General features: G+C 39.9%; 1 protein-coding gene across 39 annotated transcripts in view; it reads left to right on the top strand.

Annotated features, from left to right (window-relative positions):
* Positions 1 to 2374: 2374 nt before the first annotated feature.
* LOC123505838 (longitudinals lacking protein, isoforms H/M/V-like) overlaps positions 2375 to 23514 on the top strand; it is a 61966-nt gene continuing 40826 nt past the window's right edge. For 20 of the 39 annotated variants that reach the window (XM_045257595.1, XM_045257605.1, XM_045257573.1 and 17 more), the window contains exons 1-5: positions 2375 to 2510; positions 4060 to 4153; positions 4382 to 5053; positions 5601 to 5846; positions 6040 to 6120. In XM_045257595.1, coding sequence (XP_045113530.1) covers positions 4073 to 4153; positions 4382 to 5053; positions 5601 to 5846; positions 6040 to 6120 — 1080 coding nt within the window. In that variant the 5' untranslated portion in view covers positions 2375 to 2510; positions 4060 to 4072. The other 19 variants (XR_006675268.1, XR_006675269.1, XR_006675270.1 and 16 more) reach the window with 19 other exon arrangements.

The raw sequence follows: 23514 nt of genomic DNA, 5'->3' as shown, positions 1-23514 counted from the left end.
AAAAAAAAAAAGTACTGTTGAGAGTAAAATAAGATGTTTAATTCTACTTTAGTCTGCCTATATATATGGTTCATTTTCTCTGGCTGCGAAGCTCAAGAATATATGGGTAACTGGTATATTTTCAGATTTCCCTCTACAATTTCTTTGCAAGTGCCTTTACAGATTAGATGCTCTCAGTTTAAGATATCAAACGATTATGGTTACCAAAGGTATAAGTTCCACAGGCTGATCCTCTGATATTGTTTTTATCTTCTTTTCTTTTACGAAAGTAAAAATAGGGTAATGCTACGTCTGTTCAGTGTCATAGGAAATAAAGATTTATATAGTAGGTAGGTATGCTGCTGATGAGGAAGGTAAGAGAGGCTTTGAACAGAAATACCATCCAAGAGGAAGATTTTAGGAAGAAAGATAATGCTGTGTGAAAAGTTTTTTTGGGTTAAGGAAGAAAACGCTTTTGGCTTTCAAATGAAAAAGTTTGATGAGATCAACAGCTAGGAAAGGACTGTGAGATGTTTTGAAAATATGCGAGATTACAAGCAGGTTAGTAGAAGGAATGATTTAATACTTTTTATATGAAATGATAGCCGGGCATGTGTAAAAAGGTATGGTGTTGGTATAAGCTCCTTTACTTTTCGTTCAAAAGGTGTTTGCGTCAGGGTTGTGTAGCGTCACGTACCATACGCAATTTATACACTAAAACGTAGTAAAGGGAGAAAATATGAGGGTTTTAGTCAAAAGAATGAGTGAGTTTGATGAGTGGGAAAAAATTATACGAGATCTGAGTCAGCTATATATATTTGCTGATTATACGAGATCTGAGTCAGCTATATATATTTGCTGATTATACAGCTGTAGGCTATATGGTGGCTGACTGAGAGAAGAGGTAAAAAACACTGCATGGTGGAGATGTTTGGGGGTGTGGAACGAATTAATGGGCTACATACAAAAATGTATATATAGTATACACATCTTTGCAGTGGAAGGTTAAGAGAAAAGTTTTGCCTGGAGTGGATAGACAATGTAAAAAGAATATTGAGTGAGAAGAGTGACTAGTACTGACTATTGTATGTGATGGAAGTGAATAGCGAATGAAGGTGAATGCAGAAACACGTACTCTCTTGTCGACTCCTTGGAAGGGGTGTTCAACAAACGTGGCAGGGCCCGTTGTCATATGAATATGGATTCAGCAAGGGCGAGGGACACTTCCTTGTGAGTAGGTACCTTGTATGTATTGTAAGAGTGGGTGCAGGACAGGAAACAGATCGGATGGATGTAGCTAGACGTGCAGTATGTTTGTATAGGCTATATAGGCAATTAGTTGTATATGTTATAAAGCTGGTGTGTAGGCAGAAGAGACAGTGCTGTTACTGCTGTAACACTCTCCTGCTCTTGTTGTGTAGCCCTCCTCCCAATCCGTCCATGGATGCAGTATGTATTCACCAACTGTACACAACTCCCACACCACTGGTGCTTGTCGGCCGTCGGAAGACAAAGGCCCACGTCCCCTTTCGAAGGAGGGTGACAAAAAAAAAAAAAAAAAAAAACTGGTGAGAACGGCCTTATTCGACGATTTCAAGGGCTAACTCGCTCAAACACTTGTAGCTACATCCCACTCCAAATTGACTGTTAATGTGAGTAAACAGCAATTTAATGTGCTCTATTTATCGTCATACAAATACAATATCTCATTGCCATGAGGTGACATCACATGGATGTAGACGAAAAGCATCATTAGAAAGACTAAATGACTGATCACTCATCAGAGGAAGTCTATTGAGAATTTGTTGATGCCATGTAACACGGAAGGAGTTTTCACTCGTCTTTATTGTATTCCCTGTTTGTCTCATACTAATATCTTATAACATCGCTACTGTTATGACTTGAATTATATCTAACCGATGAAGAGGAATAAACATAAAATGAACAAAATGCCATATAACACAGAAGGACTCTTCTACTCGTATGCTCTCTCTCTCTCTCTCTCTCTCTCTCTCTGACATAACTTGTCACTCGTGAAATGTATATGTATGTACTGTACGTACCTAGTATGTATATAGTTTAGTGATGAGGAAGATAGTGCGTATGTAGATGAACAAAATGCCATGGACTATACCTATATAACAATTCACGCTTTCTTCTTCCATATGCCCCACCAGTATATTTTTGTTAATCTATCTATTCTGTATCTACAATCCGTTTTTCTGAAGGTTTAAATTTGCTGAACACACGAAATGACACTTTTTCCCTTCATACACATACATTTAGGGGACATATTTACACGAATATTGAATAACCTTGATCAAACAACCACCAGGATAGTTTCCTAGCACTCCATCAAGGGTTTTTAGTAGTATTTTGCTTATGGCACGGAGGAGGCAGGGGATTCGAGGCAGGAGGGAGAGACTAGAGAGGGAGAGAGGGAGGGATAGACAGACGCCATGTTTGCTTTGTGTGGCTCAGGCAGCGGGATGTGTACCCTGCGATTTTCTCAGCTTTAACCACGGAACCAGGTGAGTAACAGAGTAGCCTTGACCAGTGCACGTCAGCGACTGTCCCTAGGTACCATTGAGGTATAGAGAGCTTGGTAAAAGTCCCGGAAAGTTGAGAAAAAGACGGAAATACGTGTAGGGTATTAGGTGACGCCAAGGAAGGGAGTGCGGCGGCGCGTCCCTCTCCCTCCCTCCCCTCCATCCATCGCTCCCTCCTTCCCTCTCACATCCTTGATTTTCCTGTTGTTTCCCGCTATCTTCCCATAACTAGTATTTTTTTTCTTGTCTTGGGCCTTCTATTGCTTCCCGTTCTTTCAATTTTACGCTGTACCTCCATTTTATATATATTTTTCTTTTTTTTTTGTTATCTTATCTCCTGTCTTGTGTGTAGTTCTTTGTCTCCTATTAACCACCTCAGTGTCACCTTCACCTGCTGGAATACGCGCGGCTTATTAAAAAAAAAAAAGTACGTTTTCTTCGTAATTTTGTTTTCTTTCACTAGATTCCTTCCCACTAGCACTATGAACATTGAAATCTTGAAGGTAGGCGATAGGGCGGCGGGTGTCAGAGCAGGGGAGGGAGGGAAGGTGTCAATGAGTAATAGGTTATGGTGACGTCAGACGGTGTAGCGGTAGTGTAGTGGAGGGGGGAGTGACCGCCCGCGAATCAAATTAATTATTTTTGTTAGAGGGGGAAGCTGGCCTAGGACGACATAAACAAAGCGAAAAAAGAAAAAAAAACCACTAAGATGCCAGTCCCCTTGCAGGTCCGAGAGTGTTAGCCAAAAAAGAGAATAAATGTCTTGAAACCTCTCTTAAAAGAACTCGTCATAGGTAGTTGAAAATACAGAAGCAGGTAGGGAGTTTACCATAGTGATAAGTGTGTGTGTGTGTGGTTTGGATGCGCAGTTGGTGTGTGGTGAGCGTGTAGCTGTGGAGGTGGTGGTGGTGTGGGTGAGGCGGCGGCGCGGCGTGGCGGCAGGACGCTCGCCAGGCTGTCTTTGTTGCCGTCGCCGCCAGCCCTTCTCCGCCCCTCCCTCCCAGCGATCGCCTTTAGTGTGGCGCCAGGCAGCCTTCACCCTGAGATTTCTAATAGCCTAATGACAATGCTTACTTTGGGGAATATGGAGGTTATTTAAGCCTACTGATTCTCTTGCACGCAGAGTATTTCTTGTTCACACGACGCGATCAACATATGAATGGATCTGCAGTGAAATGAGTGAGGTGAATTATTTATTCTAAACCTTACTCAGCTCTCAGATGTCAGCACAAATATTATGTCCATATTGTTCCCTGCTTTGTTTGAGTAATAGACAGACTTTTTTTTATCTGAACAATCAAGATAAGTATCGAATATTTAGTCAGCCCCTTTTTGTCTGTTATCTTTTTGGAAATTATATTAAATTTTCTTTAATAATTTTTTCATCACTTCATATATATGAACCTTGCAAATTACAAAAGTCTGGCAATGCATTCAGTTACAGAGAATACAGGAGTGATGGTTACTTATGGTTGGCATAGGTATGCTTATTTGTCATAGTTTACTGACACCAGCATTGTCCATATTCCAGAAAAAGAACAACCATGGCAAGTGGTTTGTTGTCCCTCAAGTGGAATAACCACCGAAGTACCTTCTTCCACATCCTCTCCACCATCCGGAGCAAGGTGAGGCAGTTATGGTGTGGCCACTTGTGTGGTGGTTACATGCATGTCAAGTTTATGGTTCAACAAAGTATTGATGTTTAGAGTATTGAAAAGTGTAAGGATATTTTGTAAGGAGAAGATTAACCTTGTTGCTCCAATTTGGGTTTTAGTTTTATACACAAGTTTTTCGGAATGAGTGTACAAGAGAGTTAATTTTTCATTGATGTTACATTTTCTTGTTTGTTTCAGGAATCCTATTGTGATGTGACTATAGCCTGTGATGGAAAATTTTATCCAGTACACAAACTGGTGTTATCAACATGTAGTGATTATTTTGAACAGATGTTTGAAAGGACAAACTGTAAACATCCAATTATAGTGTTAAAAGACATTAGAAGTCAAGAACTAGAAGCTTTATTAAACTATATGTATGTTGGTGAAGTTAATGTGCTTCAAAATGAATTAGCTGGCTTAATAAAAGCAGCAGAATGCCTTATGATCAAAGGCCTAGCAGTACCTGATGAAGCTCCCTCAAAAGACAGCAAAGAAAATAAGCGAACTTTTGTCGGGACAGAGGACAGTCCGTTGTCAAAGAGAAGAAAAAGAGATGAAGAAATTAGACCGTCTCCCTCTCAGAACCAACAAATTCACAGAGAGGCGAGAGACACCACAGTGAACAGCCAATCCCAAAGACAGTCCAGTAGTGCCTCAATTCCAACTCCCTCCCCGACGGTGCCCAGAGTGCCGCCAAACCCCATCTCCCCTTCTCCGTCAGCAGGAAGTGCCTCTGAGTCTGTGTCAGAGGACTGTAGTCAAGCTCATAGTGAGGTGAACGAGCAGCCCAGCCTTCCCAATGCACAAGAGTCAACGCATCGGGCAGCCGAGCCGGCATCTAGTCAATCGCAGCAGGCAGTACCTGAGGTAAGCAGAAACTGCCTCTCCCCTCTCTCTCCCCCCTTCTCTCTCTCTCCCCCCTTCTCTCTCTCTCTCTCTCTCTCTCTCTCTCTCTCTCTCTCTCTCTCTCTCTCTCTCTCTCTCTCTCTCTCTCTCTCTCTCTCTCTCTCTCTCTCCCTCCCTCCTCCCTCCCTCCCTCCCTCCCTCCCCTTCAGTATTACTCATATTCTACAAGCAATGATGGTATGCATTTCCATTAACACTTCTAAATGTTCCAGTGGTCAAGTTGTATTGTTGACATCTTTTTAAAGTATTAGTTTAAGGATAAATACAAAACACTGCAAGTGTGATTGCTCAGCTTTAGATCTTGATGCATGTGTTTACAGTGTAGGATATCAAAGAAGTGATGGACAGTGGTATTGTCTGATCACATCCACATTGTAAAGAGTGGGCTGCTTAACAGAATACACATTTGTAGTTTGAAGATAGATTTCACTTCACAACATGTATTTATCGGTATTACCTTTTAACTACCAACTTTTGTGTACATTCAAGTGTATTTCTTTTTTGGTAGGTAATCTTAGATGAACCTGGTGTTAAAGAAGAACCGCAAGAAATAGAGGAAGAAATAACGGATACAAAAGAGATCTTTGAGTCACACGACTTTGAGCATCCAGCCGAAGGGGACTCTCTGAGTGACAAAGGGCCCGGTGCTGGGGGAGGGCCAACGGCCTTTGAGCCACAGATGTTGGGCTCACAACCTCAGTCTATGGAGGACTTGGTAGCACAGGCCATCCCAGGCTCTTCAGGCTTACAAGGAGTAAGTCATCACTTGTGCCTAAATTAAGGATGTATTAACACACTGGTGATCACTTTTGATTTAGTAAAGATCCTGAATATTTATTTTGTTAGAAGTAAGTCAGCAACAGTGCAGTATGAAAGATGGAAAGAGAGGCAGACAAGTCCACCAGTTGTTGATTGACTCATAATTGTGTGGTTTGACTACTCTTCAGAACAATGTTTCCTTGTGGGAAGGAGAAGGAAGCTTTCCTATGGAAGGTTTTACTGGAGATGGGTCTCGGCCTCCACAGATGGTGAGTGTTCCACTAGCATTGTTCCAAAGACACCATGTGGCTTACTTTGTTTATATATTTGACTAGATTTGTGTATTGGTGGAAATCCCATTACAAAATATGGTAGCATGGTTTCTGTACAATCTGTAAGGCTACATCAGGTGGGTAATTTAATCTGCTTTTTATTAATTACTTTTGCAAAATCGCCTCCTTCTATTATTATAGATAATTTGTGTAGTGAATTTGTGCTTTTCATTTCAGTAATTAATCTGAAATACTGGAATATTTCATTATTTAGTTTATATTTTTGTTAGTTCCTTTATTCACTTCAGAACTTTTTGTGTCATGAAACTGTGCAAAAGACTGGCTAAAATGTAAAAACTCTGATAGGCAGAAAGGATGGGCAGGAGCCAACTTGCGGATTTGTTAATGCTTCAGAACTGGGCAAGGTAAATGAAGCTGCACTGTCATGGTAGGATGTGTAGAAAGCAGCTTTAATATTAGAAGTGTCCCTTGTACTATGGTGCCCGCTGGTCTGACAGAAAGGTTGCACTTTAATGTTACCACTGTAGTCACTTGTAGTTGCGGTTATTTCTGGTTTTCATTATTTCTGCAATTAAGGTTTTTCATTGCAGGGTTTTTACTTATCAGTTGCTGGATTTTGGTAGAGTAATTGCAAAGCCTAGGTAACAAACTGTATTTGTTTATTTATTTATTTTATTTTATTTTTATTTTTTTTATTTTTTTCTCTCTCCTTTAAGCATATCATTAGTTGCAATTAGCAGGTTGGAGATTTTTTCATACCAATTAATGCTATGAGAATTGTTTATTGAATTTTACATAGTGTAGATACAGTACTGCTTTGTTTGTTTTCAAAGTGGGGATAGTATTGTAATAATTTTGCTAGTGAGTGTAAATACAAATTAATGGAAGGAGATGAATTTTGTGTTTTAATTTCTTGTGTTATGAAGAGTTTATTAAGCCACATGGTGTCTTATTATATTGCTTCCATGTGATAGAGCTTGTGCCATGTCTTGTATCAGGAGAGGGTGTTTTGTGGTCATTGTAATAGAAAGATTTGCTCTTGATTTGGTGTTTTATGAGACATGTCTTTCACTGCAAATATTGGTTTATGATACTCCCATGTATCTGCATATGTATCAGGCTGACATCTCTCAAGAAGGATTTGTTAAGTGAGACATGGCAACACACACACACACAATGCACATAATATGCATAAATTTAAAGAAAAATTGGATAAATGGAGACATAAAGACAGGACACTATGAGCCCCACTCGAATCCTGTACAATGCAACTAGGTAAACACACACACTGTAGCCGTTATGCCTCTAGGGAGGGAAAGGATCAGTCCCCAAAAGGCACTGTCTGAGAATGTTGCAGGATGGGAAAAAATCTTGGTTTTTAAGATCCAAATTTCCTTTTTTTATGGGGAGAAGGATCCAATTTATTATTTATTTATTTTTTTTTTTTTATTCCTCATATTTATATGTAAATCTGTTTGAATAAGAAATAACTGAAAAGTAATCTAGAGTGAATGAAAAGGTTTTATGTGGAGGACAAATGCCCATTTGGGTTGTGTTGATACAGGTGGGTCTGGTTTGACAAAGCCTGTGGTGCAGACAACTTTCTGCTTGATGAACCAGCCTTTCTAACTTTGTTTATAGCTAAAACTCAAGGGATTTTATCAAGTAAACACTGTAGGCCAAAGTCATGATATCATTATATATAAAATAAGCCACACCTTTCTCACCCTCACTCCGTATCCGTCTCCACATCCCCACAGTGAGAGTAAGCAAGCACTTGTGTACATCGTATGGTTGCATAACCTTCTAGGAAAGAAAATGGATAATCTGTCTGGTGTCTGTGTGAGTGTATCAGATGTGACCTAGCTATGAAAAATCTATTGGATTTGTCACATTCAGACAAACATGGGATGTTATTATCTATTTTCTTCCTTGTTGGTTAAGCAACCATGTGGTGTGTGTACAGGTCTCTCTCTCTCTCTCTCTCTCTCTCTCTCTCTCTCTCTCTCTCTCTCTCTCTCTCTCTCTCTCTCTCTCTCTCTCTCTCTCTCTCTCTCTCGAGGGGTTGTGGCCTTGCTTTCCCGGTGTGTGGAGTGTGTTGTGGTCTCAATCCTACCCGAAGATCAGTCTATGAGCTTTGAGCTCGCTCCGTAATGGGAAAGATTAGCTGGGTGACCAGTAGGTGACCGAGGTGAATTACACTGTTTGAAGGATTTATGAGAACCATAGTAGATGTGGAGAGGTAAGGGAATGAGGGTGTAGAGTTGAAGGAAGGCAGGACCAAGGTTCACTTCAAAGGCAGGTCTACCCATATGACAGCTGCCAGGGAAAAAAGAAAATGAATAAATAAAATGACAAGTATCACTTTTTGTTTGAACTAGAAAGGTAGGAAAGCTTCAACTCTGATCTGATGCCTTGAGAGACTACTGCCATACATGGTTGATTCTCAATAGTGGAGGACATCTTTCATGACTAAAGGACACTGTGAGTCTATTTTAACTTGCATAAGATAAAGTGGCATTGAAATAGAGGAATGTGGGGGAGAGTTAGAGGTGGAATGAGGCAGATGAGAAGCGGGTGCTTGTGGGTTGTGTGAAAATTCCCATGCATCCACTTCCACACAGGATACAAACACAAATAATTTTATTTTACATGGTTAAGGTAAATATATTGTTAAGAAAATACTTAGATGCATTTGGCAGTATTCATTCAGGGCAGAGAAGCATTAAAATGCTTATATATTTTGTCATTTGTATTGTTGCCATCGTATGTGAGTTTAAGGTCTGATATGACTTAGGAATACATGCAGTATCTTATAGCTGTTTTCTCCCAAGGCACTTTTTCTTGACATATCTGAAGACTGCATACTCCTTGTCTGTGTGTCAGTGCCACATCATGAATTCTTGTGACAGGATCTTTAGTGGATAGATTAGCAGAGATGATAGTTTGGATATTATTCTTGATACTTTAGTCATTAAAACAAAATTTAAACAAACTAGTGGATAGATTAGCAGAGATGATAGTTTGGATATTATTCTTGATACTTCAGTCATTAAAACAAAATTTAAACAAACTGCAAAGAAATGATGATTGGTAGAGATGAAGTGTGTGAAAAGGGAGGCAGCTACAGTGCAATCATATTGCAGTTGAACTTATTATTTTTAATCCTATAATTTAAGTAGTGTGGTGTGTATATTGGTGAATTTTTAGTCCTAGTAGTGATGAGGATTGCTATATAGTGTTGGATGAGATCCTTTTACACATTAGCAAGTTACATTGTGTGTGTTGGTTCTGGAGGCACGAGTGGATGGCCACTCATTGTGGATAGGTGGCATTGAGGTGTTGATGGGCTCTATATAAAGACTGTTCTTGCTTTCTTTCTTGTGTTCTATGAAAACATGTTTTAATGCACCTTATATGTAATACATAATTAAGATACTCAAACAAGAGCAAATTTAGTAATATACTTGTACCAAATACTTGAGATCCTATTCACATGGAAGCAACTCTGTAGTGTGTACATTTTCTTTATGAGATGTGTTCATGTTCTTCCACTGCCACCTTGCATCTCATCATTGACCAGCAGTGTGTTGGTGTTGCCTTAACCTTCTCAGATGCTAAGCTTGATGGAGAACATGCACTACATTCTTGTCATCCCAAGGTAAAAATGAGCCAGCCACCTGGTGGTGAAACGTTACCAAGAGGTTATCACTACTTGGTGTTTCTGTATTAAGAGGAAGCTTAGTCATTAATTAAGCTTGTTATTGTAATATTAAGCCCAGTAAAACCCACTGATTGGATTGAAAAATTAGGGGGGAAAAAAGGTCGTTTTGAATAATTGATTCAGTGCATTTAAGAGCATAGTTTTTTGTAAGGATGTGTAATGACAAGACTACCCTTGGTGGTGGTGGTGCTTTATGGGCAGTCAGTGAGGAGTTGAGAAGTTTGGTTTCCATCCATTAGTTTCAGCCACACACTTAGGTGCATCAGCATTGTGTGTATTAAAGAAATTTAATTTTGCTGTTTTGATTTTAATTATTGATTTATCATTTACTCTTCCTTAGTTTAGTTTTCAGAACAGTTATAAGTTGTAGCCAGAATTCATTTAGATAAGCATTGCTTCACATTTTAGCTTGTAGAGAATAGAGGACCAGTCTTCACCATCCATTCTTTACACAATGATCTGAAGTACATTTCCCCTCAGTAAATTCTGTAAGTGTCAGCATGCACAGGTGGCTCTGACTGTGGTGCTTTATATAGACAAAGGAATTGCTTGAATCCATCATTATAAAGTACTCAAAGATATAATGTACCAATATGTTGAATGAAATTGTTAACTCACTGTAGAAGAGAAAAAAAATACAAATACTTGCTAAGAATAATAATATACTTGATGTATGATTAAGGGTTAAATATTTTTTTTGTTTACTTATTTATTTATAATGCTACTCTGTGCAGTACATAGGCATTAGCTTAAAATGAAGAGATGGTATTTAGCTTGTCTTCACAAAATGACTTGAAACAGTTGTAAGAAGCATTACTTGCAGGATATCAATCCAATCTCTGAGGGTGAGTGTGCATGTAGCCAACATAAGAGTCCACTACAAAGGTAAGTTGTTGGCAACACACACACTCAGATGGTGGCTGGCTCACTTGCTCTGTGGAGGTACCTATGTTGTTGCCCAAAGAAGTGTGTTGAATTTCACACCACCAGGTTAATAGACTACTTTTGTTTCTCCGAAAAGTATGTTCTCTTCATAATCTGCCATGTGTTTTGACAGTCTTCCCATAGTGATGCATTGTTTGATGTATTCAGCACACCTCTTACGGCAAACATAATTATATTTTGCTAAATGCTGATGTATTCTAGACATTTTAAATGAAAGACATAATTGAAAGGCAACAAACTTAACATATTAAAAGGAAACTTAGTAGTGATTGATAAAGGAAAGCTTTATAAAACATGAGGATAACCTGCCAGCTGAGGGGGCAGTAGCATTTGGCAAGACTTTGTTGAGGTTGTTTGGTGTGCTGCTTTGACTTATGGCTTGATACACAGGGGGTTGTTACATCATGGCTTTTGAGTTTTGAGGTAATATGGAATTCTGATGGTGGTGCCTGCAGCATAAATGTGTGCATCCATGCACATGCCCTTGTGCCTGCACAAATGTATACTCCAGGACTAGAAATGAAATATTACCACAAGATTGGCCTTCATATTCCTATGTTTGTTGTAATATAAAGATTTACCATAACTCAGCATTTTCCCAGTGTTCTTGTTGAAGTTCTACATTTTGTAGCTGCTAGTTTGATGGTGGTACATGAGGCAGTGCTCTGATACTAGTGCGTGATGCTGAGAGAATTCTTCTCTTCTAGGGGCGTGGCAGGGAGTCAGTGGAAGAGGCAGCCACGCCCCAGTGGCCCGAGTGGTTTGGGTCTGGGCTGGGTCATACTTGCCATTTCTGTGGCAAGACTTTCCTCAAGAAATTCAATCTGGTGACGCATGTCCGCATCCATACTGGGGAGAGGCCGTTTCACTGCCCCTATTGTCCCTACAGGGCCAACCACTGCTCGCACCTCAAGTCACATGTCAGGAAGCTCCACCTAGAGAAGGAGCATCACTTGTAGTCTCTTATGAAGAGATTATCACCAAAGAAGCCCACATGCATTCATTTGCTGGTGTCTCATCAAGTCATAGAAATTGGGTGGCTGTGCTAAGGTGGTGATACAGTGCCCTATCTCATTCTAGGCATTCTCCGATGGAGGCGTGATGGGCAGTAGGGTTCCAACAACAGTTGATGGGAAGTTCCTGAGGTTCACTTGCCCTTATTGTGGACATACCAGTCGAGACAGCTACGACCTCAAGAAACATATCCGTACTCACACTGGGGAGAAACCTTACCCATGCCCTCACTGCCCTTACCGAGCCACCACCAGTAGTAGCATCAAATCACACATGGACAGACACCACTGGACCATTGGCTAGTCACTAGCTGAAGGATTGTTGATGACTTACACAAACCAAATTTTGCAGTATTATAATCCGTCATTTGACCCCACTTAAACATAAAAATACAAGTGACAAAAATGTATACAGTTAGCTTGTTACTCTATCCAATCTGAGCTGTAAGACTAAAGAATGGGACCTTGATACCTTTAAAGAAATTTATTTTATTTTTAAGGCATGTGGGACATAAGGTGACATGAAAAAGTATAAGACAGGGGGGAAGCTTTTTCTTCAATGAATGATGTTAAGGTTTTCATGGAAAGGTAGCATATTGAACAGCTTTTAAATGGCATTGGCTTCAAATATGATATAGAACTCGGAATCGTACAGACATTATTATCCATTGTGAACAAATTAATACCTACCGTGCAGTTTAATCTACATTTCGGCTTTTAGGAAGTTTCCCATAGGGAGAATAATGCAGAAAAGTCATGATGCTACTTAATATAGGAACTTGCAGTCACTCTGGCGTACAGTTCCCATTGTTATATTATTGCTTGGAAATGAAACTTTATTAAAGGATGTGTCACATTTTGAAAAGTTGTTTAGAGGAACCTTTGAATAAGTGTGAGAACTCACTTCACTTCTACTTGTTTGTGAATGTTTGTTGTATGAATTGTTGACTGTGAATGGAAATAATGTGCAGAAATACAAATCACCAGTACAAGGCCTTTCAGTATGAACAACCTGGTCATGAATTTTTTTTTCTCCTTCCTTGATATGAATGTCTTTTTGAGATGTGAAGTGGTGGCCTCAATTATAGACATTTTTTAAGTTTTGAGCCATACAACTTTACATTTACATGATATGATTTCCCATACAATGCCAAGTATTGATAGGTACTTTCGATGTGCCATAGGTTGTCTTGAAAAACGTGACTGACCTGGAGGCAAATAACACAGGGTGGTAACATCCTTTGTCTTGTTCTAGGTGTGCCCTGAGAGAGGCGTTGGAATGCGCTCTAACCTGCCACCACCGTCACTATTTAAGGCAGATGATAGAAAGATATCGAGGTTTGGGTGTCCCGTCTGTGGACACGTCAGTCGTGACTCATACGATCTCAAAAAGCACATTAGAACACACACTGGGGAAAGACCATATGCTTGTCCTCTGTGTCCATTCAGAACTAAGGACAGCAGCTCTCTCAAAGAACACAGTCGCATTCACACCAGAGAACGTCGGTACACTTGTCCACTCTGTCCCTACCAATCCATTAGGAATTTTAACCTGAAAATGCATTTGGAAAGGCATCACAGAGCCAGCAGAGATCTCGTAAAAATTTAGTTCTATTAAAAAAAGTACAAAATGGTATGAATTTCAAGGTAGTGTCACTCAAAAAAATTGTTGGAAAGGTGGTGCTTGTTGAAATGATAACAGGATGTGTACACTGTTGCAAAGTCTGTGGGGACTCATAGTAGGCTCCATTGTAGTATACTGTTAAAGTGTCTGAGAGGGGAAGTTTTGGTAAGTAAGAACTAAATGAAATGTTTGTAGTTTTGTGCATTCATGAGCACATGCATTTCTGTGTTAGGAAGCCTTTCCAATTTTAACTGATGTGGTCATAATCATCGTGGTAATGTTGGATTGTTGGAATATTTGAATATCATAAACTTTGCATATATTTGGGATCAGCTTCCATAAGCTAAAGTCTGAAAAATTGAGTTGAAGTGTGTTTATTTGAACAACCCTAGACCATTGATGGGTATCCACACAGTATCACTTATTGTTTAGTGTCAGGGAAAGAAGGAAACATTTTATGGCACTTGTTGTAATTGTCAGGGTGGATGCACAGTAAATTTTTGGGAATCCTTGCAATGTTGTAAGCAGTGATGACCATAAGTGTGTTGATATGTGTATTTGAACTTACTGTGATTATTGAACAATCATACGACAATGAGCTATATACAGACTTTTTGTGTTGGTGTGGGATGATGCTTTAAATGAGTGTAGTTTTATTTAACTACATATTTAGATTTGAGTTCATTTAGTTTTGTGAGTGTAAAAATTGTGTGTCCCTTATCATTGCATACTTTTGAAAGTATGGGGAGTGCTTTTTTACAGCACTTAATGAATGTGTTTGTGAAGTTGAGATCATTTAGGGTTTCAAGGAAAGCTGGATTGATTATGATATTCATAGAAGTGTACCTGTATGGCTTACAATACAATGTCTTCTTAAAGCTTAAGAGTAATTGCACCATAATGGGGAAGTTTTATTAATCAGGATATTGCTTTATGACTGCCTTTGCCAGACATTGTTATTGCAACTTAAGGACATGATTTGAATTAGATACACTTCTAGCTAAGTGGGTTGTCTCTCTCCCTGGTAGGATGCTTCACAACCCTGCTTTGCTGTGACTCAGGTGAAGGGCCCTAGACGCCAGCACGAATGCCATCATTGCCACTACATAGCACGAGACAAGACTGACCTGCGTAAGCATATGTACACCCACACTGGTGAGAAGCCCTATGCCTGTCCTTACTGCTCATACAGGGCAAGGCAGAACAGTTGCATCAGAACACACATGCGCAGATATCACCCATTTGCAATCATGTAATTATCTGTGGCCCCTTCTCTCAGTGAGCTGTTAATGTGTATGTTGCTCTATGCAAAACACTATATTGTTTGTACGTATATCTTCATTGTTATGGGGTAACGCCTCCTTTAATTGTTATGGGGTAACACTTCTTGTAGTTCCTTTATGTCACACAGGGAGCTTTGCTCTCAGAATAAATTGTTACAGCTTAGATGTCATCTCTCTATCCTATATTAACTGGACTTTTTTCTTCTCTCCCATGTGGGCTTTTCATGGGAATTTATGGGCTAAAGGGGTTACTTTTTGTGGTACCTCCTATCTCAGAGCCCGCCCATTAGGAAACCATTGCCCCGAGTGAGGAAGCCCGACCTACTAATCCTGTGAGTTAGGGAGTGTTCTATTTATGTTGTGGGCATAGACATGCTGTGTTGGGAAGGTCACTGAAAGGAATCACTATTGACTAAATGTCTACTGTGTGGTTTTTCTCCCATTTTACAACTATTGAGTATAGTAGAGGGCCATATCTTGAATTATTAACACCATATGCATTGATAGCTATATGCAGTTTACATTCTCTATCCCTATTACTTTTTAGACACCTTAAAGGAAATAATGATTTGATATGTTGCAGTGGAAAAGAGTTCATGTGTAAAGATTATTGATTCAGTTTGTTCTGCAGTTTCCATGATTTGCAACAAGTATAATAAAGATTGCTGTAGATTAGAAGGATGCTGGGAAGAGCACTCATCATCATAATTTTGTGATGTGGTCTAGAAGCAGCAATAGGGTAATGGACAAACTTTTCTGTTTCATCAATTTTAATCTGGTGTACATCCATTAAAGTTACTATGCTATAGTGCTAGAGAAATTCTTGCTAGGATGCATTTGATTTTTTTTTATATAATGCCCATTACTTATATTCCTATTACTTATATCTGATTATCAAGCTGATATCCCCATTATGGGAGGTAGCCAGGACTACACTTTGTGCCATCTCATCATAGGAATGAAAATACACAGCAGAAAATCACCATGCTTGTTCCCCTTTTAGTCACTGTTTATGGTTATACAACGTGCATTGATGCTAGTGAGACATCTTGAAACTGAATGCTCACTTTGCTGATACTGAAATGGCTATATCGAGTAGTGGTTGAATGAACTTTGTTTTAGATGTGGCAGCAGTTTAAAAGATATGAGTAAGGGTCAAGGAAGTGATAAGTACTTGTGTCCCTGATCCATCTGTCTCTGATTTGCTCTTGGGGCATTATGTTTAGAAAAGTAATAATCAAGTAAAAGCTTAGTTACTTTGTTAGGTATAATCCTCTATTAACATTTTCACCGTCAATCCATATTGATTTATACTGAGCAAAAGTTTACCAGCATTTGCCTGTCAAGAGATAGGTCATTTGCACGATTTCAGTGGATTGGAAGAGGTTGTGTGAGTTTGCCAACCTAAAATGTTTTGTTATTTGGTCACTAATTATTTTACAGTCTTTATTAGAAGTAAAAGGTGACGGTTCAGCAAGCAATTTTTACCACTAACATGAAAAAATATATCAGTAGAGTCTTGATGAGGAAACACAACCTCAAAGAATACAAGCTGCACGTTCATGGTATGTAGCTGAACACTGATCATCACCTGTTTGTGGCATTTTAAGACAAATTGGTAACAAAGTGTGTGTGTGTTGGAGGATAACTTGCATATTTTCCTTGTGAATGCTGTGGAAAACTTCTAGGGCTGATGAAAGAGGAACAACCAAATGTATGTGAAAAATTACTTCTGACTATAGCAGGTACTTTTTATGTGCTTTGTTGTGTTTTTTGTCTGGCCAGAAGAAACATTCTTGTGTTCGCTCAGGTCTGGTTCGATTTGTAATCAGTTGAAGTGAGGAATGCATAGGGCTTCCTGCTTATAACTTTCCTCCCAGGTGAGGCCCTTTCATTTACCTGTAAGGTAAGCTTATTGAATTTCAGGTGTAAAACTTGAATGGGTTAAGGTTGTGTCATGGCTTAAAGTTGACTAATATCTCCATGTTTGGCTTCCCTCCTTCCCCCATTCTCTCTCTCTCTCTCTCTCTCTCTCTCTCTCTCTCTCTCTCTCTCTCTCTCTCTCTCTCTCTCTCTCTCTCTCTCTCTCTCTCTCTCTCTCTCTCTCTCTCTCTCTCTCTGCTATTTACCATTGCCATCTGCTAATTCAAGTCCACTGCAGAATAAAGGTGTTGACTGAGAGCGATGTCTTTCAAGTGGTTTACAGTTATGGTCAGAAGTCAAGTAAGCTTCTGCTGTGATTCCCATTCCCACTGTTTGTTTTAAAACTTTTGGTCTGATAGAATCTGTCACTTGTCAGGTTCACAAAAAGATCATCAGCAGATCAGGGGACTTGAGATTGGGAAAAGAATTTATAAAACAGTGAGGTGGATGCAATGCATCACTCAGCTGTTGATTGTGGCTGTACTTGGTATGTGGATAAGGGTGTCAGGATGCAAAATTAATCACTCCAGCATTTGCTCTTGACCTGTTCTCTGGCAAGTGAATAGCAGTTGCAAAGTAAAAGAAGACAGGTATAGTGTGCATCTCCTCAGCTAGGAAGATGTGTATGATCATTGTCAAATCCTGCTGTGCTTCTGCTCTATTCACTCATTACTTGACCTTATGTTTAGGATAGAACAAGAAATAAAAGGTTCAAGCTTGAAAAATTTAAATTTAAGAAAGAGGGGAAGGAATTGGTTCTCAGTTTTAGATGAATGGAATGGACTTAGTAATCAGGTTGTTGGTGCTGACTGGTTAGGAATCTTTAAGAGAAGATTAGACAGACTTATGGATGGAGATGATAGATGGAAATAGGTAGGTGTCTTTCATACAAGGACCACCATGGATAATCCTGATGACTTCTTAAAGCATACCTCATTTTCGTATGTTCTTATGTACTCTCAAAGTATTTGCTAAAAGAATGCTATTTTGAGTGATTTTTTCTCCAACTCTTTCCATGTTTTGCCTTTGGGATTAAGAATATGGCATTTATGGCACACGTGATGATAATCCTAAAGTGAAAAAGAGCACACATCATTTACTCCTTGCTATTACAGTCTGACATTAATGATAAATATCTTACCTTACATCTGTCTCCAAGTATGAGGTATAAAAGTGCTTTGATGGAAATATTATATTTAAGCCAACTAAATCCTCATCATGAGAAGAAAAATCTTAATATGAAACCTTTTCTATCAAGATGCAGTAGTATTAAAGAAATAAGCTGGAAAATGCTGAAATGAATGAGTGCCCCATAAATGGGCTGCAATGTGGTGGAATTGTATAAATTAACTTGAACAAAGTTTTGTTCCTCCAACCGTATGAAGATCTGCACAAATAATTTGAGTTGCCAAAGTAAAGTTAGCATAGTTAGAGGTATTGTAATTAGCTAGTGTTTGGAGATGACTCACTCGGCCCTGACCTTCTTTTCCCGTAGGTGGGGGGAGGGCAGCGTGGCCAAAGGACCTTCCCTATGTGCCCTGTTTGTGGACATCCTGCCCGAGACAACGTCGACCTCAGGCGACATCTGAGAGTCCACACGGGGGAAAAGCCCTTCGCCTGTCACCTTTGTCCTTATCGAGCCACACAGAACAACAACCTAAAGCGACACCTGGCGTTCAGACACCAGCTGAACGTAGAAATGAGAAAATCCACTTCACTTACGTGATGACATTGTGAAATGTGCTTGATCACTGATAAAGGAAGAACTCCCAGCCACAATATTATGATGGAAGACCAAGATGCAGAACATGAGATAAGAAATGTGATTCCAAGACCATTTTCCTAAATTAAGTTCATTTAACCTTATTATGTGAAGCACCATGAAAAGAGGAATGCTCTCTGGGTTAAGGAAAATTATGATAAAGGAAGGAAAGTAAAGTGACCCCTAGCATAAGGAAATTAAGGCTCAATCATAGGCTCACCCCAGTGAACTGTTTCTCTCCCGTAGGTGTGGTCATCCACCAGAGGCAAGTCCCCGTCCAGAGGCAGGAACATGTTCGTTTGTGGGTTTTGTGGCTACTGTGCCCGGGACAATGACAACTTGAACCGTCACATCAGGACTCATACTGGGGAGAAGCCCTTCGCCTGCCCTTACTGCCCACACCGCACTACCCAAAAGAGCCACCTTAAGAATCATGTTGCACTAAGACACGAGAAGGAGATTGCTGAGTCGCAGAAAATGTACTGAATTTGATAGTTTAAGAGACCCAGCTTGGAATGAAAGGGAAACGAAAGCCATTGATTGGCAGCTCTACTGGGGGTAGCTGTGAAGGCAGTCTGATACCTGGAGCATTGCATTCTTATCACCCTGATGAACGCATACAATTACAAATCAAGAGGAGTAACATAGATTTTCCTCTTTTCTAGGGAGTGGACTTGTGTAATGCAGCCTGTCACAAGCAACAGGAAGGCTTGATGAGGACCACTTTGCCCAACATGGTTCTGCCACCGCCTTCAGCTTTTCCTATTAGGAGACTCGTTACGAAAGTGGCCCAGGAAGGGAGCAGACGGGAGTATCGGTGTCAAGTTTGTGGATATCAGGCCATCAGTGAATCAAAGCTCACCATACATTTCCGTAAACACACAGGGGAGAAGCCGTTTGTTTGCTCGTTCTGCTCCTACAGGTGTGCTCATAAGAGCAACCTTATCACACACATGAAGACTCGTCATGCAGACCAAGAGCACCAGTAATAATGGAGAAAGCATTTTAGTGGGATGTCGTTAATATGCTGCAGAATCTAGAAAGGTGTGGTGATCAAAGCAAGTTTTACTTTTTCGACGCTTTAAAGATTTAATCATGTGTGTTTGCTGTTGTTTCAGCAATGTCAGAGGTTAAACTCTCATGAGATTTCCCTCTTCTCTTCTAGGGAATGGACTTGTCAAAGCCCTCCAGTAGCAGGCAACATGAAGGGACAGTGACTCCTGCATACACCTCAGGTGTCTATCTGGCTCCCCTTGGGTCCTCTGTTCCGAGGCCAAGACCACAGTCACACGATCACACAAGAAAGGAATTCCATTGTTCGACCTGTGGTTACCAGGCCATAAGTGAATCAAAGCTCATAATGCACATCCGACGACATACCGGGGAAAAACCTTTTGTGTGCCATTTTTGCCCTTACAGATCTGCTCAAAAGAGTAATCTGAGCACTCACATACGGAATGTCCACCACAGTTGGTTCGGAAAACCTGAGAACAAATAAGGAATGTTACTGTGTGATCTTATCTTAAGTTCTGTAAATGAAAGAGGAAATCTTACCTAAAACAAATCATAGGAAAAGTATTTAATGAGCCCCTGTTTAAAATTTTTTTCCTGTTCCCTAGGTGGCTCCGTGGGTAGGGAACAGCAGGTCGTTCTACCAGTGTGAGTCTTGCAGCTACAGTACTCGAAACATCAAGGATATGCGACGCCATATTCGTGTACACACAGGAGAGAAGCCTTTCGCCTGCCCGTTTTGTTCGCACCATTCAGCGCGCAAGTCCAACCTCATGAGTCACATAAGAATGAAACATAGTGCACACCTCAAGCAGTAATTATAAGAAAGGGACTTGAGAACGCTTGCAAGGTTAACAATCGTGAGTGAATCCATTAGCATTAAGAAAACTACATGACAAAGAATATAGTGTTCAAGCCATCGTAGCAGATGAGCTTAGAATCTATTGCAGACTGCATTCTTGATTCTACATAGCATGTAAAAAATGGACAAGAGTTGGACCCCAAGTGAACCTAGTTTTGTTCCCGTAGGTTCAGCGATGGCATGGTAGGGCAAGCGGGACATCCCACGGATGCAGCTTTTGTGATTACCATGCCAGGGACAATGTGGATCTGCAGCGACATATTCGCATCCACACTGGGGAAAAGCCTTTTGCCTGTCCATACTGCGAACACCGAAGTGCATTAAAGGGAAATCTCAAACACCACATAATTAGGAAACATATGAATCCCCAGAAGTTCTGAAAGTGTCATGCATCCATTTGAATGGATGCAGTAAGTTGTCATTGGTGTGTTGAGGCAGAGGGAACAAGATTCCACCAGGCATAACACCTATGGATTAGTTTATTGTGTACCACAATCTAATTGTTCCCCAGGTTGACAGTTTTGGGAAGGATGAAGGTCATTGAGTGCCAAGGAAGTAGAGAGTGTGGCTCACTGAGGAGCTATCTTCCAATTTATGGAAATGTTTCATTTCAATTTATATTGGAGAGATTTTTCTGGTTGTGACTTGTTTTCAGTTCTTGATCCAAATTATATGAAGAACAACAGAAGTTAAGTTAAAGCACAGAACATGGATTAAATGAAACACAAGGAGAGATATTGTATTCAGTGTTACAAACATGAAAAGGTCAACCAAGTATTTTACATGATGACATTACCTACTTTTCACTAAAATATACTGCCTTTGACTGTTATTCAGTAAGTGAATTACTTATTACTGTTACATAACCTAAGGCAAATTAGAGAAACAAGCTCAGTATCTAATGTAAGATGTTTTAGATTATTAAATTTTATAATGAAGTTTGTAATTTATTTTCCTGTGCATAGGCTTTTTGTTAATTATATGGTAAACTTACAAAAGTCAACCATCTGGGAAAAAGATGCAATAAAACAGATATTGTAACAAAACCGTGTTTTTACCCTATAAAATCCTGCCAAACTCTTAGATAATTGGCAGTAAAACAGATATTGTAACAAAACAGTGTTTTGTGCCAAACTTAAATAATTGATTTGTAGTTTAGTATATAAACAGGGATGGCTTTGTTGATACTACACTTGCTTCACTGCTGGAAACACTTACCTGCAACTGTATGGATTCCAGGCTTTGTTTGTTATTCCTTTAGTATGTTGAGGAAAAGTAATGTGCCATCTGTGCTTCATAGCTAAGTTCATTGTGCTGGCAAGTTGAGAATGGAGGCAATGTTTGAATGTGATTGAATCTAGTCTTGATGTATCAGTTTCAAAGAAATGTAGGAGGGAAATGTCATGGTTATAGATATGCTTCTGTGAGGGTCTGCCCGTAAAACTCAGAAGCTTTAGATAAGATGATGTTTAATGTCATCAGTTCATTCATAAGAGAGAGTTCTCAACCTTTTTCTTGGTAAGAATCCTTCGAGTTGTAAGACCATCTACTCAAACCTCCAGTAATCTGACATTGAACATTAATGTTAATTTAATGACTGGCACTAAGGATGGAATAGTACTGCAAAGGATTAGATCAGCCTTCCAAGTACCCCTGGAAATATTCTTGTGAACTTCTGGGGGTTTGTAAACCTCAGGTTGAGAACCCCTGATCCATAGTGATACAGGTTGAAGCTCCCAAATCCACCAACTGTCGGACCTAAGGCTGGCTGTATTACGGAAAATTTTGGATTACAGGTGGTCCTTAAGTAAGCACCCTAAAACACTCTTCATAGTCTTAATCAGCCTGTACTATAACTGAAACATTTTAATATAATATGTCTTAGCTGTACAAGTAAATATGCAAGCAGAAGGATACAGAAAAACACATTCATCTCTGTGTCATGGTATTCCAGCAAACTTATGTTATTCCAGGAAATTTCAATAATTCCCAGAAATCAAAGTTATGCCAGATTTTGGAATACCAGATTTGGGAGGTTCAACCTATAGTTCTAAATTTTATATCTGGGAACATTCAAAGTAAACATGAACCTCATAACACTGAATAGTGAAATTAGGCAATTTCATTAGGTTGAACAAATTTTCCATAACAAAATTGTTCATTCTTTGGAAGTTTTTGTATTTTGTGTTTTATGTCTGAGTATTAGTGTCATGAGGAAACACACTTGTAGCTTTGTTCCATTCCCTGGGTGAATGTATGTATAGTAGTTGAGTAACTACAGCAATAGTGATGCACACTGTTTTCATAGATGAGGCTGCCACTGCTACTGATAATGTATGGAGCAGTCAGGAAGGCACATTGAGGGGGTCCTTTGATAGTGTATGAGGCAGTCAAGAATGCACACTTAAGGAGCCATTTCTTTTGTAGGGTGGCGGCGCAGTATCAGTAGCAGTGGCACTTCGGGTGTGTTCGGTCTGCGGCAAGATGGGTTTCCGACGAACATACGACCTCCAGCGTCACATGCTGTCCCATACAGCTGCGCGACCTTTCCAGTGTCCCCACTGTCCTTATAGAGCTGCTCTCAAATATAATCTTGATGCTCACATGCGTCTGAAGCACCTGGCCGAATCTCTTGCTAGTCTTGGTGGCCGAGGAGCACAGCAGGAGCAGCAGCGGGACCAGCAGTCCTGTGACACATCAGATGGAGGCAGGAACTTTACTGGAGTGGAGTAATGATGAATGGTTATGCAGTTATGTTGTGAGGCTCATGCCAGACCTTTATGTCATCAGTCATGTTACTTTGCAACACGCTAAACTGAACACGATCAACTACTACAATACATCCGTCACAAATTTTGTAATAATAATCGGAAATGTCAAAGTTCACCATTGCATCAAAATTATCAGGGGATGGATGATATTGAGCAAATCTTGTCTGTATACCTATTTTCTGGGCATAACCATACTTGTAGTATGATTTTGACTATATTTGATCTATTGTAGTAAGGCAACACACACACACACACACACACACACACACACACACACACACACACACACACACACACACACACGCGTAGTGTAGTGGTTAGCACGCTCGACTCACAATCGAGAGGGCCAGGTTCGAATCCCGGCACGGCGAGGCAAATGGGCAAGCCTCTTAATGTGTAGCCCCTGTTCACCTAGCAGTAAATAGGTACAGGATGTAACTCGAGGGGTTGTG

Source organism: Portunus trituberculatus, chromosome 18 (assembly GCF_017591435.1).
Source record: "Portunus trituberculatus isolate SZX2019 chromosome 18, ASM1759143v1, whole genome shotgun sequence".
Classification (NCBI taxonomy): Eukaryota; Metazoa; Arthropoda; class Malacostraca; order Decapoda; family Portunidae; genus Portunus; species Portunus trituberculatus.
Note: the sequence above shows the minus strand (reverse complement) of the source record. Positions and strands in the feature narration are given on the sequence as shown.